We start from the raw sequence: 16,480 nt of genomic DNA on the forward strand, positions 1-16,480 counted from the left end.
AAGAAGGAGCAGAGGAAAGAGAAGACGGTCTGGTTTGGGGGCACACCCAAATGGTTTTATTGCACCAGTGATGGCACAAAGGGGCCAAGGCACAGAAAGCACAAAATATGCCCGAGCTACTGAGGTATAGTCCCCCGTCGGTTTGATGAATTGTAGCTGCCCAGCCGCTTTGCTGGTACTTGCATTGGCACGACTGCATCCTCCGCTCCATTCAGCCTCAAGTTAGCTCGCCTACTAGTCGAAGGACTGGCTGTAGCAGGACATGGGTGTTGTGTGTAAAGGTGCCATCACCGCAAGACGTCGTGTCGTTGGATTGGTGGCCTGCACGAGCTGAATGAGAGCAGCACGCTAACAGCAAATAGATCCTAGATCCATGAGACCACCCGGCCAGTGTGCGCTTGGCAAACCGACAGGGGGGCCGGAAGGGCGTCAGCTCCATGCAGGATAGCACACAGAACATGATTGCCGCCCAGCGAGAATCAGAGCATCTCGTTTGCGCAGTTGATGGCAACACTCGTCTACGAGTTGTGTTGGCCCCCCTGGGCGTCATAACTTAAAGAAGAGCTTGACATGCCGTAGCCCAAGCCACAAGATCTGAGCCATTGCTCGATGGTTTGCCACAAGCGCAGCCGCAGCCGCAAAGTGGTGGGCGATGAATGAACCAATATCGCCATGATAGACATGGCATCAACAGGCCCCGCTTGAACAACGCAGGACCATGACGCCGCGCACAAGGTCGCCTCATCCGCGAGGCCCGGCACCGGAACCTCTCGTGAGCCGCCCGTCTATCATTGACAAATCAAGCACGGACTTTGATGCCTAACCGCGTCTCCCACGCATCAGGGCATTCGTCTTCCATCCCCCTCAAGCGCGGAAAGCACCAAACCGCGGAACCAGAGCTCCCATCGACGCCGAATCTAAATCGGGAACAAGCTTTTATAGTTGTCGAATAAGACGGAGGAACAATTGTGGAAATGAGAGGGGCCGGCACGACTGTTTATGGTAGCACATGCGCGATCAGCAGCACAGCCTGTCCAGCAAAACAAGCTGCCCATCCACTAGCCACGGCTGGGTTAAGCTGCCCATGGCGTGCGCTTGATGCCCTGTCAGAATCTGCCGCAGCGGCATCGCACCCATCGCACCATCGCGTGGTGGTCGAAGCGTCTCGGGTTCTGTGTCGACTTCCGGAGTTGGCTCTCTCAGACATTCCCGGATCGCCGTCGATGTCGGAAATGCTCGTACGAGTACACAATCTCGGTGGAATCGACCCTTGATCTTTTACGGCTGCTCCAGTCTTCATCATGTACTCGTACCCGAGTTTGCCAAGTCTGCCCAGCCGAGCTATCGCAAGGGCGCAGTAGTCTTGTTTTGCTTTTGGTTGTTTTCTCAGCGATCTTTTTCTTTTTTTACCGCCATCTGTAGCTCACAAATCAGTCTCAAGCTAGCGATACCCTTGCTTCACCATTCAACCGCCTCACTTTAGTCGACTAGACCCTGCAGGGATCACCGGTAGCTCCAGGATCCGAGACTTGAGAGGAATGGATGTGAGGCTGAATCGACGACTTGTTGCCAAGCGGAACCTGGACAGGGATCAGGCCTGCACTAGGCGCGAAAACAGGTTGGGGAAAATCGCTGAGTTACTCCGTTTGACCTGCGGATGCAGGACGCAAGAGAAGTTGTGCGAGACCCGAGTCGGAACTCTGCGCTTGTGCATACGGTTATGCGTGTTACTAAGCAGAATTCGGACGCGGTGTAGGGTAGGCGTGAAGAAGCATCACGGCGGTTTGCTTCACGCAGAAAACACCACGTTACCAGATCAAGCAACAACACCTCAACCAGGAGTCCATTGGTGTGGACAACTCACCTCGATGCGTACACAAGAGTCAGGACTAAACATCGATCCGTGTTTAACAGCCTCACGCCCTTCTCGCTTGGGCCACAGCGGGAAACCCCAGCCCACAGAGCTGTAGCGGCCTCGTTAATCTGTATACCCACGCGCGAGGGCGGCATTAGCGCATCAAAGCAAGGCTCTGGCCAGACACAAAAACAAAGGAAAACTCTCTCAGGACGCCACATGCAAGGCATGACATGGAATAGCGTAGCATAGCACAACGTTGCTGCAGAACTGGTGCCCAAATCCTCTCAGATACCAGCCTCCGGCCCTATCATCTTACACCCTCTCTCCTCCACCCTGCATTTTGGTCGCCAAAGGGCGTGGTTCAGCTGGCCCTGAATTGTTGTGTTTTTGTGCTTCAAGTATATGCCGAGGACGCCTTTATTCAAATGACGGACCTCCTCCACATTCTTCCCTCTTTTCCCCTTTCTGCTTTTGCTGCTCTTATTCCGACTATCGAACGACACGCCCTCACAACTACCGATCTCCTTACTACACACCCGGCAGACTTGGCAAAGCGAACTCAACTGCCAATAATCGACTTGAGGCGTTTTCTTGCTGCTATACAGGCTTCTTTATCGGACGACCTTGCTTCCAGCAGACCGCTTGCACCACCACCGCCTTCGTCACCGCCGTCCTCAGCTGAAGAGAAGCAGCAACAACAACTACCTATATCAACCACCTCCGATGAGTTTATCAGCACCCTAGACGATGGATTAGATGAAGCACTCGGAGGCGGCGTGCCCGTCGGCCACATCACAGAATTCACCGGTGAGAGTGGGGTGGGCAAAACACAATTTCTCCTCTCACTGTGTCTAGCCGTACAACTACCCGCTCCCCGTGGTCTGGGCAAGCAAGCTCTCTACATCTCAACAGAATCTGGACTCGCAACTAGGCGTCTTGCCCAGATGCTCGAAGGGAACACAATCCTACAAGAAGCCAGCGAAGCAGGAACTCCAGCGTCTCTAGATGGTATCCACAGCGCCGTCACTCCCGACCTTGAGTCTCAGGACCACATCTTGGAATACCAGGTGCCCGTGCTGCTATCAAGACATGATATAGGTCTCATGATCATCGACTCCGTGGCCGCCAACTATCGTGCCGAATTCGAACGCCAGGGCTCCCATGGCTCTAACATGGCCACACGCAGCGCTGAGCTCATCCGACTAGGCGCCCTCCTTCGCGATCTTGCTCGAAGACACAACATTGCCATTGTTGTAGCAAACCAAGTCGCCGACCGCTTCGCATCCTCCACCACGCCTTCCATCCCACGCCCGCTCGCCATGAGAAGCGGCATGTCGCCATCTCACCTAGAGAGCCCCCTCGCCTCACGAAGCATGCCCCCTCCATTAACCATACCGAACCTCTCCAGCACACCCACATCCTCCATGCCGTTCTCATTTCCAGACGACGAACAACCCGCCTCTCCTGCCCTTGCGCTAGATCACCAGCAACGCTGGTTCACCGGCTGGGGCGACGACCCCCGCAGCTCCGGCTCTCTGAAAACCCCGAGTTTGGGGCTCGTCTGGTCTACTCAGATATCTTGTCGCGTAGCCCTCTACAAGCGACCTGTGTACGGCCGCCCAACGAGGATAGCCGCTCCCATTTCTGCGGACGACGATGTGGACGTGGGATCGCCGACGCTCAAGACCTGGAAGAGGTGGATGAAGGTGGTGTTTGCGCCGCATGTGGCTGCTTCGGGGCAGGGCATTGAGAATGCGACGGAATACGAGGTGACAATGACGGGGCTGAAATCTGTCAAGAAGATTAAAGCAAAACCAACCGTGGTGATATAGCACTGTTGTCGAAATGACTTGAGGAAGAGGCAAAGAAGGGGAAACGTCAATCTGAATTGCAAGCAGGCCATTTATAAATAAAGGAATTCTTGTTTTATTGCGTACATATACAGTCTGCTTATATCATTTATACACCATACTCTCTATATGTAAGAGTACAGAAGTTCTTATTTTTCTAGCTAACTGGGATGAGGGAACTCGTCCTCCAACTGCAGTCGTACTCCGACATTCATGCTGATCAATTCCTGTACCAGCAACTTGGCAGCATACGGCATCTGCATCTTCGTCACCTCTCTTGTGCTCTTACACGTGCCACAGTATCCCCGGTATCCAAAAAGACCGCACTGCTGGCAAATGTCAATCATGACTCCATCGGAACTCAGCATGAGCCGTTCCAAGAGAAGCTGAGAAGCGCCATAGGCGATGAGACAATCACGTTCCATCTCTCCCAGACGTAGACCACCGTCTCGCGATCGACCTTCTGTAGGTTGTCGAGTCAAGATGGCTCTGGGACCACGGGCACGAGAGTGCATCTTGTCCTGCACCATGTGCTTCAGACGTTGGTAGTAGATCGGACCGTTGAAAATGTACGCCTCAAGTGGCTCTCCGGTGATACCGGATGTGAAGTAGTCCTTGCCTTCCCATGAGAAGCCGTGATCAACCAAGACCTCGCTTACCTGCTCAACGGGATGAGATCGGAAAGCGTCACCGAAACCATACTCTTTGCGGCCGTGAACAATGGATGCTTTGCCAGTCAGGCATTCAAGCAGCTTGCCGACTGTCATTCGAGAGGGGAAGCCGTGCGGGTTCATGATAATATCAGGGCACAGACCGCTATCAGCAAATGGCATGTCTTCTTGGTCGACAATGATGCCCACGACACCCTTTTGTCCGTGACGAGAAGAGAACTTGTCACCCAGTTCTGGTCTACGGGTTTGCCTCGTCTGAACCTTGATGACTGTCGTGTCCTTTTCTGTCTGCGAGATCATGACCTTGTCAATGTAAGCCGGATCAGCGATGCGGTATGAAACTGCGGTGTCGCGGTACTCGCTGGGTCCACGATCAAGACCAATACCCGTTGTTGTCATATCGAGAGGTGTCTCCTTCTTGACCATTGCCTCTCCTGAGTGAATTCTCTGACCAACAATGGCTAGGCCATCATCATCCAACGCTTCGTGCTTCTTGATTCGTCGCATGACGCCGTTGTCTATCTCATTGAGTGGGTCGCCTATTCGCTCTCTCCTTCCGTTCGGGTATTTCTGAAGCTCAGTCGTATATTTACGGAAGACCTGACAGCGCCCAAATCCTCGGTCAATCGATGCCTTGTTCAAGACCAGAGCATCTTCGATATCGTATCCAGAGTATGACATGACGACGACTGTGGCGTTTTGGCCAGCAGGGAGTTTGTCGTAATGGATAAGCTGAATAGTCTTTGTGATGACCATGGGCCGTTGAGGGTAAACTAGGGTGTATAGGAGAGTGTCGATTCGGTTGAACTGGTTGTGTGCAATGGCGCCAATGGCTTGTTTACCCATGGCACATTGGTAGGTGTTTCGAGGCGATTGGTTGTGGTGCGGGAAGGGGATCAGGCCTGCAACGGCGCCGAGAATCGTGAATGGCTCAATCTCCAGATGGGTCGTGCTCATTGTTACTTGATCTTCATAGATGGTAATGAGAGCATCATTTTCCTCATTGACGTCCAGGTACTCTACGATACCCTTTGTCAGGAAGTCATCAAAGGTGACCTTACCCATCTGGAGAAGACGGAGATGTTCTGGCTTGAGCTTTTGCTTGCCGTTCTTGACAATGATGTACGGCCGACAAATACGGCCTTCATCGGTAGCTATGTGAATTGCATTGAAGTGTGAGTTGGTGTGGATGCCGACAAAGGGCGAGATCCAGCCGCGGCGACGCATTGTGCGGAATCTATGCGTAAATCTCTTGGGATATCTGGTAAGTGCAAACGGTGTACCGTTGACGTGAATGATGTAGGAGCCTTCGCGGTGCATCTCAGCGCCTGAAAAGTTTCTAATCGGCTCAACGCCAACATCAAGGGTGAAAATCCACCGCATCACGGGTGCCTCGTCCACGTTTGTTGTGATATGGGTCATCAAAGCAAGGTTCTTGACGAGACCACACGCCTCACCTTCAGGCGTATCGGAGGGGCAAAGCATACCCCATTGCGAAGGCTGAAGAGCTCGAGGCCCACTCACTTTTCTTGTCTTCTCAAACTGACTACTAATTCTTGTCATCATGCCGAGAGCGCTGATGTAACTGAGTCGACTGAGAACGTGAGTGACGCCGGCTCTGTTCATGTTGAATCGCTTGACGCTCCAGTTTCCTGACTGAATAGCCCGATTGATTCCCAAGCCAATGCTATTGGCATGATTGCTAATCATGTGAACAGCGTCCAAGGGCACAGCTCTATTATTCTTTTTCAGGAACTTGTCGATTGACATCTTGACTTCTCCCATGAATCTCTTGAAAAGATCTTCAAAGAGGAGAGAGAGCAGCTGACCAGCCAGCTCAAGGCGCTTGTTTCCAACGAAATCTCGATCATCTACCAACTTGGGATCCTGGGAGGCCATGAGAACTCGCCGTGTCATCATAGCCACATATATGGCCTTGGGGTAGAAATCGAGACCGTCAATGGGGACATGGGCAATGATAAGATTGGCTAGAGCATCCAGTCCCTCTTCGACGTTGTTGCGGCGAGCTTGAGCACCAAACTGGCCTTTCCTCGAGCCCATTTTGACGCGCGATCCTATGTATTCCAGCGCCTGGTGTTGCGTGAAGATACCGGCCTTGGCAGCTTCGTCAAAATTGACGAGGAATTCATCCTGATATCGGCCATCTGAGCCTGCCACAAGCTGCATAATCTCGTAGTCCGAAAGACCTCCTAGAGCTTTTAGAATGATGACGATAGGGATGCCTTCGACCAGAATATTGTGGGTGAGGTTGATTTTGTCCTTTTTTAATGTAACATATGTCTTCGACTTTCGCTCGTGGGTGGAACTGGTTACCGAGGCGGAGATGACGCCGTTCTTCTCGTCGGCTTCGACAATGACACGATTCTTGCTGAGCTGCTCCTGAATCAGAATGACTTTCTCGGTGCCATTGACGATAAAGTAGCCACCGGGGTCCAAGGGACATTCGTTCATCTGCTCCATCTGAGAGTTGTTTGCTCCGCTAAGTCGGCACTTGCAGCTCTTGAGCATGACAGGCATCCGTCCAAGCGGCACATTTTTGCGGACAATCTTCTGCTTGTCACGGATATATGCAATATCGACAAATATGGGAGCGGCATATGTCATGTCGCGGAGTCGGCACTCCATTGGTGTAACCTCAGTTCGGGATTTGGAGTCCGTGTAGTCTAGTCGGCGAGGTTGGTCGACTCGGATATCGGTGAAGCTGGACGCTTAAGTTAGCCAATGACGATGACAGTCGGTAGCTGTCGTCAAACATACTCTAGCCAAAAGTTGCTGTCGACATCGCTGCGGATGGTGCGATTGGCGCGGACGATTTCCTTGATCTCGGTTTCGACAAAGAAGTTGTATGAGTCAATGTGCCTGGCTCGAGAGTTAGTAGACTGCAACAAACGCCGGCTAAATGAGAGGGGGGAGAGCTGTGCATACTGCTTTACAAGGCCTTGGAGGTGTTAGCATCATAGTCGGAGTAATAAAGATTGGCTGGTAGGGCGAGGGAGAGTCTTTACCTTTAACCTTGAGGAAGGCCGGCAGCAGCTGGAACTTGTCTTCCTTGGTCGAGATGGGATCCGTCAGCTTCTTGCCGTTGTAGAAAGGCTCCAGCAGGGCCTCGAAGCCATCGTCTATCAACGGCATCTTGAGTGTCACCTCCAGGGAGTCATGAACTGGACTGGCGGAATGGATGATGTCGATGAGTTGATTCAAGCTGCAAAAAATATTATTTTGGCGCTGCTCGATAATGCGATATGGATAAGCAGCTTGCGCCGAAGAAGAAAAAAAGTACTGCCCCGCGGTGAGCAAGCCAGTGGGGCGTCTGCGTTATGTCATGCGGCAGGGATTATCTAAGATTCAGGTTGATAGGCGTCTCAGGTGTTTTCAGTTCTTTAGCACCGAACAGGTACCTATAGCTTCAGTAGCGGCGGGCATCTGTAACTGTACCTAATCAATTGATGTTATTGATGAGAGATGGAAGATACATATCCATGGAGCCATTCAACAGCAACTGCGGGTAATTCAATTGTTGAAATAGGATGAAATGATACTTGAAGCTTTTCATCTATTACTACGAGTTTTTCCCTACTAAAACACTACTTGGCATCAGCTTGTAGTGCCCGGTTTCTCAATCATCTGCTGCTATCACCACCTACATGTAGGTAGGTACCTTACTTTCTGCTACAGGTAGGTATTCCTATTCTCCTCTAGCATCTACTACTATAGCGATATTCCTCTTCCGTGTACATGCAACTTCGAATCTGAGTCACCAACAAACTCGACGTGTTGAATAGCAACACAAGGCAGACTTATCAGAATCGGCCGTCGCCGTCAGCCAATCATCTACCAACATGGCTGAGTGCAACTGAACCGTCAACCCAAGAAACATGCAGGGGTCTTCTGCATCTATTCAGCCCAATCTCAAATGGCTGTCGGTTTGCGGCTAATGGCTGCCTTATAGCTGTCCGAATCCCCCTCTCACCGAATGCAACACGAGCGAAGCACCCTTTCAAGACTCATTTCGTTGACTTTGCATTCGAGCAGGTTTCTTACAATCCTATGCCTTCTAAGCCGGGATTTCGCAGCCGGTTAAAGGGCATTTTCTCCCGAAGCGACAATGCATCTACAAGCACCAAGGCACAGATAACGCAACTTGATGGCCTCCATGAGCCAGCAAATTCATCTACTTTACCCACTGCCTCTTCTGTACCTATCGGCACATATAATGCGCTCGCAAGCTTGGCTGAGCAGCTTTGGGATCGAGCATATGATGATTTGAAGGCACAAGACGCTGCACTGATACAAGCTTATGAAAAGATCCTATCTAGTAAGCTTGAAGCAACCGGGTCAGGCCAGAACATAATTGCACAGAATGATGCCCACACGAGGCGGAATCAGATGCGGCAGCTTATCCACCATGGCTTAAACAAGACGGCGAAGGAAGCAAAGTTGAAAGAGGCTATTGGCATCGCTCTTTCGACAAAGGATATCATCACCAATGCTGTTCAGGCTGTCCCACAAGCCGCCCTTGCTTGGACCGGTGTATGCGTGGCGCTTGAGGTAATTCTGCTTCCCCCCGGCGCGCGCGAGAGAGAGAGGAGGAGAGAGGAGGAGGAGAGAGAGAGAAAGAGAGAGAGAGAGAAAGAGAGAGAGAGAGAGAGAGAGAGAGAGAGAGAGAGAGAGAGAGATTATATTGACCCTAATTGTAACACAGATGATGCAAAATCCCATAGCGGCAACAAAGGCCAACCGTGAGGGCATCGAATATGTGGTCAGGAGAATGAACATGTATTGGGAATTATCCGGTGTTGTCTTAAAGAACACTACCAAGGATGGCCTTTCCGGCATTCGAGGTGAGCTGGAGGCCCAAATAATTAACCTCTACAAAGTACTCCTCACATATGAGATAAAAAGCGTCTGCTCATACTACCGCAACCGTGGTTCTGTACTGCTACGCGATATGATCAGTCTCGATGATTGGATTGGCGATATACAATCTATCAAAGCCGCGGAGCGTGTCTTTCACGACGATTTCGAAATATTTACGAGGCTAGAAACAGTCTCCGATATCAAACAGCTAGTTACTCATGCGAAGAAACAATCTACTGCCCAAGTAACAAAGGAGGATCAGCAATGCCTGAGGGATTTGCGCCTAAGCGATCCTTCCGATGACAAAAAGCGCATCGAACAGACCAAGGGCGGCCTATTACAGGAATCATATACCTGGGTTCTCAGCAATCTGGAATACCAGCAATGGCGGGATTCAGAAGATAGCCGACTGCTTTGGATCAAAGGAGATCCCGGCAAGGGCAAAACCATGTTACTTTGTGGCATTATCAACGAACTCAGCAATCAGGCAAACCACATGCAATCAGGCCACGGTGTATGCTACTTTTTCTGCCAGGCTACCGACCAACAACTAAACAACGCTTCTGCTGCTTTACGTGGCCTAATCTTTATGCTTGTGAAACAGCAGCCTTCACTTATACCTCATCTACGAAAGAAATACGATGAAGCTGGCAAGAAGCTCTTCGAGGGACTGAATACTTGGATAGCCCTGTCGGATATATTTACGGCCATTCTTCAGGACCCAACGTTGAAGAGCACATACTTGATCATTGATGCTATCGATGAATGTGTATCCGACTTTGAGAAATTATTAGACTTGATCGTGCACGCCACTGGCAATGCCGGCGTGAAATGGATTGTGTCCAGCCGAAACTGGCCCATAATAGAGGAGCGACTACGATTTGCTGAACAAAAGGTTAAGCTGAGTTTGGAGCTCAATGCAGAGGCTATATCCAGTGCCGTCACCTTCTACATCGAGAAAAAGGTTCAACAGCTATCAGACCTGAAAGGCTATGATGAAAAGACTTGTAGCGCAATCCGAGAATATCTCTTCAACAACGCAAATGATACATTTCTCTGGGTGGCTTTAGTCTGTCAGAATCTCGCAAGGTACCCGCGATGGAAAGTTCTCAATATGTTGAGCACGTTTCCGCCAGGCCTCGATTCTCTATACGAACGCATGATAGAACAGATGACAGCCATAGACGATAGTAGCGCTAGTAGCGAAATCAGTCTCTGCAAGCAAACTCTGGCCGTCATCGTGAGCGTATCTCGTCCTATTACGCTGCAGGAACTCGGCTGTCTTATCGAAATCCCAGAAGAGCTTTCGGCTGACATCGAATTTCTAAGAGAGATTGTGGCGCTCTGCGGATCTTTTTTGACCATCCGCGAAGACATTATTTACTTTGTTCATCAGTCCGCCCAAGACCACCTATACAAGAACTACGATGTCATATTTCCTTTCAGTCTAAAGGACGTGCACCGGAACATCCTTTCTCTTTCGCTACGGGCCATGAACAAGATTTTAAGAAACAACATTTATGACCTGAAAGATCCTGCATCCCTCATAGAAAATGGCATTAGCATATCAGGTTCAGATCCTCTGTCTCTTATTCGATATTCCTGTGTACACTGGGTCACCCATCTTACTGTAACGATTGCCCTCGGAATGAGAGACACACATGGGGGGTTACTTGGCGATCATGGCATCGTATCGTCATTCCTCCGGAAGCATTTACTTCACTGGTTCGAGGCTCTAAGCCTCATGCAACACGTGTCAGCTGGGGTCGTCTCGATAACATCGCTGAAGGCCATATATGCAGTTAGTATGCAAGCTGGCACCTACCTCGAAATGAAGCTGAAATCTCCAGTTCAAATCGCCAAGTAGAGAGCTTATTAGCCTCCTTCAAGACGCACATCGATTTATTCTCTATAATCGAAGGACTATCGAAATCGCGCCCCTTCAGACATACTCATCTGCGCTAGTATTCAGCCCTATGAAGAGCCTGGTACGACAAGCTTTCCATCAAGAGATCCCGTCGTGGATCCAGGAGGTGCCTACAGTTGAAGACAACTGGAGCCCTTGTTTGCAGACTCTAGAAGGTCATACCGCCTGTGTGACTTCAGTCGCGTTCTCGGCAGATCGCAAACATATTGCCTCAGGGTCAAAGGACAATACCATCAAGATATGGGACGTCATTACAGGAGTATGCCTCCAAACCATGGAAGGTCACACTGATTGGGTAACTTCGGTGATTTTCCTGCCAAACGATAAGAAAGTTGTGTCGGGGTCCGTTGACGAAACCATCAAGATCTGGAATGCAACAACAGGCAATTGTGATGAGTCACTTGAAGGCCACACTGGTGCAGTTCAGTCTGTAGCCGTCTTATCGTATAGCCAGATCGTCTCCGTATCACACGATCAAACAATCAAGGTCTGGGATATTTTAACAAGCGCTTGCATCATGACATTCAGGGGACATGATGAATATATAACATCAGTCGCTACTTTTGCGAACGTCAATATCGCTACAGGATCTGGCGATGCGACCATCAAGATATGGGATTCCTCTACAGGTGCATGCGTTCAGACACTCAAGGGCCATATTGCATGGATATGCTCGGTAGCTTTCCTGAACAGCCAGCAAATTATCTCAGGGTCAGATGATGAGACAATCAAGGTTTGGGATATAGCTACGGGGGAGTGTGTTCAGACACTCAGAGGGCATACCGATTCTATCTGGTCGTTAGCCGTTGTAGCACCTGGCCAGGTTGCTTCAGGATCTGACGGCATGATCAAGATCTGGGACATAGCTACAGGTGCGTGCATTCAGACACTAAAAGGGCACACCGATTATATCAAGTCGATAGCTACTATGTCCCCTGATGGAATAGTTTCAGGTTCGCATGATGGAACAATCAAGATATGGGACCTGGCGATAGGCCCGAGTGAGAGAAGCTCTGATAGCCATAGCCGTCTTGTTCAGTCAACGGCTTTGTCGTTGGATGGGCGGCAAGTGGCTTCAGGCTTAACGGATGACAGAATCAAGGTCTGGGATTTGGAAACAGGCACCTGTGTCCAGACACTCCAGGGTCACAGCGATTTTGTGACGTCCATCATTTTTCTCAAAAACGGCCAGATCGCCTCAGCTTCGTGGGATGGGATGGTCAAAGTCTGGCATGTTGATACAGGCGCCTGTGTTCAGACACTCAAGGCTTCCAATGCGGTCTACTCAATAGCCTCCTCGGCACACAGCAAGTATATCGCATTGGGTTTGAAGAAGAAAGTAGAAATTTGGAATGTGACTAAGGGTAAGTGTATTTGGGTTCTTGATGACACAGGCTTTGTCAATTCGCTCGCCTTCTCTATGGATGCTCAGCAGTTGGTCTTGGGATCAAGCACCCTTGAGAATACAGGTAAGATTACGATCTGGAATATCGCTACAGAGACATGTACTCGTACACTCGAGGGCCATGACAGCGAGATATTAGCAGTGGCCTTTTCTTCAAATGGGCGGTATGTTGCCTCGGCATCCGCGGACAGCACAGTCAAAGTCTGGGATGTAGCTGAAGAAGCGTGCCTCCAGACACTCGTTGGCATGGTACACCGCCTTTCATTTGACCCAAGGGCGAACCATATCATCTATAGCGACATTGGCATTATAGATCTGGACCTGGATCTGGATCCGAGGTCAGTTGCCACGGAACTGGGGGATGAACCCCTTCTGCGACGACATGTTGCCACTCGTGGCTACGGAATAGATAAAGGTCATGAATGGATTACGAAGGACGGAAGGCCTCTCTTGTGGCTGCCTGTGGAATATCGGTCCTATACTTCGGTCATCGTGGAGTCCTCGATTGTTTTCTGTAAATCGGGTCATCTTCTCAAAATGAAGTTTTTAGACCCAGAACCAGATACGCAGCTCCCATAGCTTTGTCTACTAGAACTATTTATATTTGCCAGGACTATCTGTATCTACTGGAACTATCTGTACCTACTGGAGCTATAGATTTGACAAGACAACCGTCTGATTAAAGCCCTACACATTGAGTCTCTCTTTCGTTATCTGCTTTTGTTTTTCTCCAATTCTTGTGAATTTTTGATCAAAAAAGATCCGTGGCTTCTAAGGATCAAATCGAATTCTTCTGAAAGCTTTGGCTAATCTCATCCAAACAGCTGTGTGGCTTAAGGTCCTGGGTGTGTGAACGAGCGAATATTGTAACCGAGCATGTCATGCTTTTGCCTTTTCTTAAAGCTCCTGTAGACACAGTTGGACAAGTGAATAAAGCTCTATGTAAATAATAAAAGCCTGAAACAAATATCGAGTTGGGCAGTGGCATCTGGCAAGCCTTACTACAGGTGCCTGTACATTAGTACCTGCATGTATGTAGGTACAGGTGAGTCATCCCTGTTAGTAACAGCGCAAAAGTCCATCATGTTTTCAACCTCTTCAATCTTATTGCCTAGGCACTAACCTGGATAACACAGTCAGGGGCCAAATTTTTTTAAATATCTGTGGATAGCGGGTTTGGATGTATAACATGTGAGTTGTTATCCGGCACTGCGTGTCTCAAATTGAAAGCCCAGTATACACTACCTACCTAGGCAGTGACAATGTCAGATGCTGGGGAATATAATTACAATAGCAGCAGATGTTAGAATAAGATGGCAAAAATAGCAGACAGGTATCTACTACCACCCAACTGTGTGTGGGAGGAAGCAAGAGCCGGGACGAAAAGCAGAGCCGCAATTGTCAGCCACGGATCCCCTCTACAATGTTTGGATGACATTTGACGCACTCCGATACAACTATATGTATCGTTGGTGCGAATCTGACTTTAGATTCGACATCAATACCGAGTATAGGGGTTGTACCCGTTATCTCCATCTTTGGGCGGGCGAACAACTCGTCCCTCAAACAATCCTTTATTTTTATTTCACCTCTATATCCGTTCACCTCTACTTATATTCAATTCCATCTTTTGCTCCTATCAGCTATTGATTAATCAATGCGGCTATGGCTGTCAAGTCTTCTCTCACTCGTGCCTATGGCCAATTTCCATATCTTAATTGTCCCGTCTTGTGAACCTAAAACACTCTGATTCAGGGCTATAGTAGCTATCGACTTGATATATTGCAGAAGCCAAAGATGATCATGAGACACCAAACCTGTTGAGCGCGTTTTTCAACTTGTTTCATGATCTCTTGGTAAAGTTGCCATACATAATGATCGAGTCTGCGACAGGGAATCCGGCAGACGAGCGCAGTAGGATGAATGTGATCCAACTATCATTCGCGCTGGCGTTGGACAGCAAAATAAAGCCTCCCAACATTAAATATGCGCAGTGGCATCATCCCGTTGTTAAGGCGAATCTGACTTTAGATTCGATATACTACCAAGATATACGGAGTATATATATGGAGTACCTAAGCCTAGGGTATGTGATGCTAACACTTGGTGACGCATAAGTGAATTTGGCTCTCCAACTCGTCGTCCCTCAAAACAATCCTTCATTTTTTATTCACCTCTATATTCGGTCGCCTCTACTCGATTCAATTCCATCTTTCGCTTCCATCGCTTTGCTCTTCGATTTCGCCTCTTTCTCCCCTTGAAACATTTCACCTCCATTTCCAGACATGGAGGACGCCGATCACAAGATGTATGCTCCGTTTGTGCGTAGAGGACGCGATGGCCTTCTCTGCGACGGCGGCACACGATTGCTCAGCGAATTTACACGAGACGAACTCCTCTGGCTCTTTCGTACTGACATGGAAGGAAGCCACCGATCTAATATTCACAGTGTTGTTACTGTGCCCTCCTATAAACCCTCGGTTCGCGATGCCGCTGCCAACTGCCTGCCCGATATCCCAACATACCCGTATCATTGGATCGATTTCTGCAATAAATCAGTACCGCTCTATCTTTTGCCAGGGAAAAGATGTCTACTACTCCGTGTTGTACTTCACAACTACATTTACCGACGGTGGTTTCGCCCATATCGAAGCGAAATCGACCTTTTGCGCTTCATCTGCAAGTTCATAATCCCAGAGGACCTGCCTGATAACACAAAAGTTTCTCCATCAACTGTGGATAGTATTCTCTCCTTAAACAAGGCTGTTATTGCCAAATTTGAAGAACAACGCATTGACAAAGTTGAAGAGCGCGCTGCGACCCGAAACTGGTGCAGCATTTCCTGGGGTGATCCAGAAGACCTAGATCATTACATCCTCCAACCATTATTCCGAGCGTTGGTTATTATTGTCTCCGATGAGAAATACAACAAAGAACCCTCCACAGCACTTGGGAATCTTCCTGTCTATTTAGCTCGAACAGGGGTGGAAGAAGAACTCAACGCACCTATTTCGTTTGAGCCTCTCGCAGCCAAGATCATCAATTATGTCGAACCTGGATGTGTTATTCAAGTCACTCTGGAGACAGCCATTGATTCTGTCATTGGCCTAGAGGCCAGAGAGGCCGCTGCGTTTGGACTTCGACCTGATCCAACCGATTGGAAACCGAGCCAAGACATGCTCGAGGCTTGACGATCGATAGGAGAGACCGAACCGCTAGTCGGGCCACACTCTCAATGGGTAGACGACAAGAAATATCCGCAGTGGACAGGGAGTGGGAAGTACAACGAGGCTTCTCTCATGCCCCGGTATGAAAAGACGGCGTTTTGGATGCAGGGCAACAAAGACGCCAGGGAAGAGAGGTACGAAGAAGCGCAGCGAGCAGCAGCAGATGCGGCTCGTGAATCTGCTGCTGGTAGCCCCGGCCAATAATCTGGTTGCTTGGACAAATACGATGATGTTAGTGCATTTACTGCGTCAGATCATGTTGTAGGAATTCTATACTCTGCTGGCCACCGACCATGGCAAAGGTTCTGCCAGAATGCTCTCAACCTACCGTCAGATGTTTTGGTCGCCAATTCATGACCCGGGGAAACGTTTTCAACGGCTATGGAGACGATGGCCTTGAAGATACTGCCAAAACGTCCTACACTCGAGCTACGAGTCGATATCTTCATCTTCTAGAGAAGACAGCAGAGGCATAGACTTCCGAGTACATACATGTAGCCACACGGCATGGGGCCACTCTATAAAGAGGGTTCAGCTAGAAGTCTGATATGGCAATATCTGCAAAGACGCCGGACGCCCTCTAGAAGATGGATGGTGTGACAGTATCAAGTCCACTTGGCATACGATGTACTTTTGGTATTGTGAAACTGCATGTAAGCTCCAA

The 16,480-nt window shown here is 49.4% G+C and overlaps 5 protein-coding genes across 5 annotated transcripts; 4 read left to right on the forward strand and 1 right to left on the reverse strand.

The window, feature by feature from the left end:
* Window positions 1–2,283: 2,283 nt before the first annotated feature.
* Triagg1_4665 (uncharacterized protein) lies at window positions 2,284–3,690 on the forward strand (the record flags this gene model as incomplete). The annotated part of the gene is made up of 1 exon (XM_062899093.1): window positions 2,284–3,690. The coding sequence occupies one exon, from the start codon at window positions 2,284–2,286 to the stop codon at window positions 3,688–3,690; it is 1,407 nt and encodes a 468-aa protein (XP_062756245.1).
* Window positions 3,691–3,869: 179 nt separating this feature from the next.
* Window positions 3,870–7,532, reverse strand: Triagg1_4666 (uncharacterized protein; the record flags this gene model as incomplete). The annotated part of the gene is made up of 4 exons (XM_062899094.1): window positions 3,870–7,101; window positions 7,158–7,259; window positions 7,326–7,338; window positions 7,406–7,532. The coding sequence occupies 4 exons, from the start codon at window positions 7,530–7,532 to the stop codon at window positions 3,870–3,872; spliced, it is 3,474 nt and encodes a 1,157-aa protein (XP_062756246.1).
* A 915-nt stretch (window positions 7,533–8,447) lies between these two features.
* Window positions 8,448–11,124, forward strand: Triagg1_4667 (uncharacterized protein; the record flags this gene model as incomplete). Its single annotated transcript, XM_062899095.1, has 2 exons — window positions 8,448–8,948; window positions 9,103–11,124. The coding sequence occupies 2 exons, from the start codon at window positions 8,448–8,450 to the stop codon at window positions 11,122–11,124; spliced, it is 2,523 nt and encodes an 840-aa protein (XP_062756247.1).
* Window positions 11,125–11,233: 109 nt separating this feature from the next.
* Triagg1_4668 (uncharacterized protein) lies at window positions 11,234–13,168 on the forward strand (the record flags this gene model as incomplete). The annotated part of the gene is made up of 1 exon (XM_062899096.1): window positions 11,234–13,168. One exon carries the CDS (start codon window positions 11,234–11,236, stop codon window positions 13,166–13,168), a length of 1,935 nt encoding a protein of 644 aa, XP_062756248.1.
* Window positions 13,169–14,874: 1,706 nt separating this feature from the next.
* On the forward strand, window positions 14,875–15,780 carry Triagg1_4669 (uncharacterized protein; the record flags this gene model as incomplete). Its single annotated transcript, XM_062899098.1, has 1 exon — window positions 14,875–15,780. One exon carries the CDS (start codon window positions 14,875–14,877, stop codon window positions 15,778–15,780), a length of 906 nt encoding a protein of 301 aa, XP_062756249.1.
* Between the last annotated feature and the right edge of the window lie 700 nt (window positions 15,781–16,480).

This window comes from Trichoderma aggressivum, assembly GCF_033847375.1.
Source record: "Trichoderma aggressivum f. europaeum strain CBS 100526 chromosome Unknown scaffold_015, whole genome shotgun sequence".
Taxonomy (NCBI): Eukaryota; Fungi; Ascomycota; class Sordariomycetes; order Hypocreales; family Hypocreaceae; genus Trichoderma; species Trichoderma aggressivum.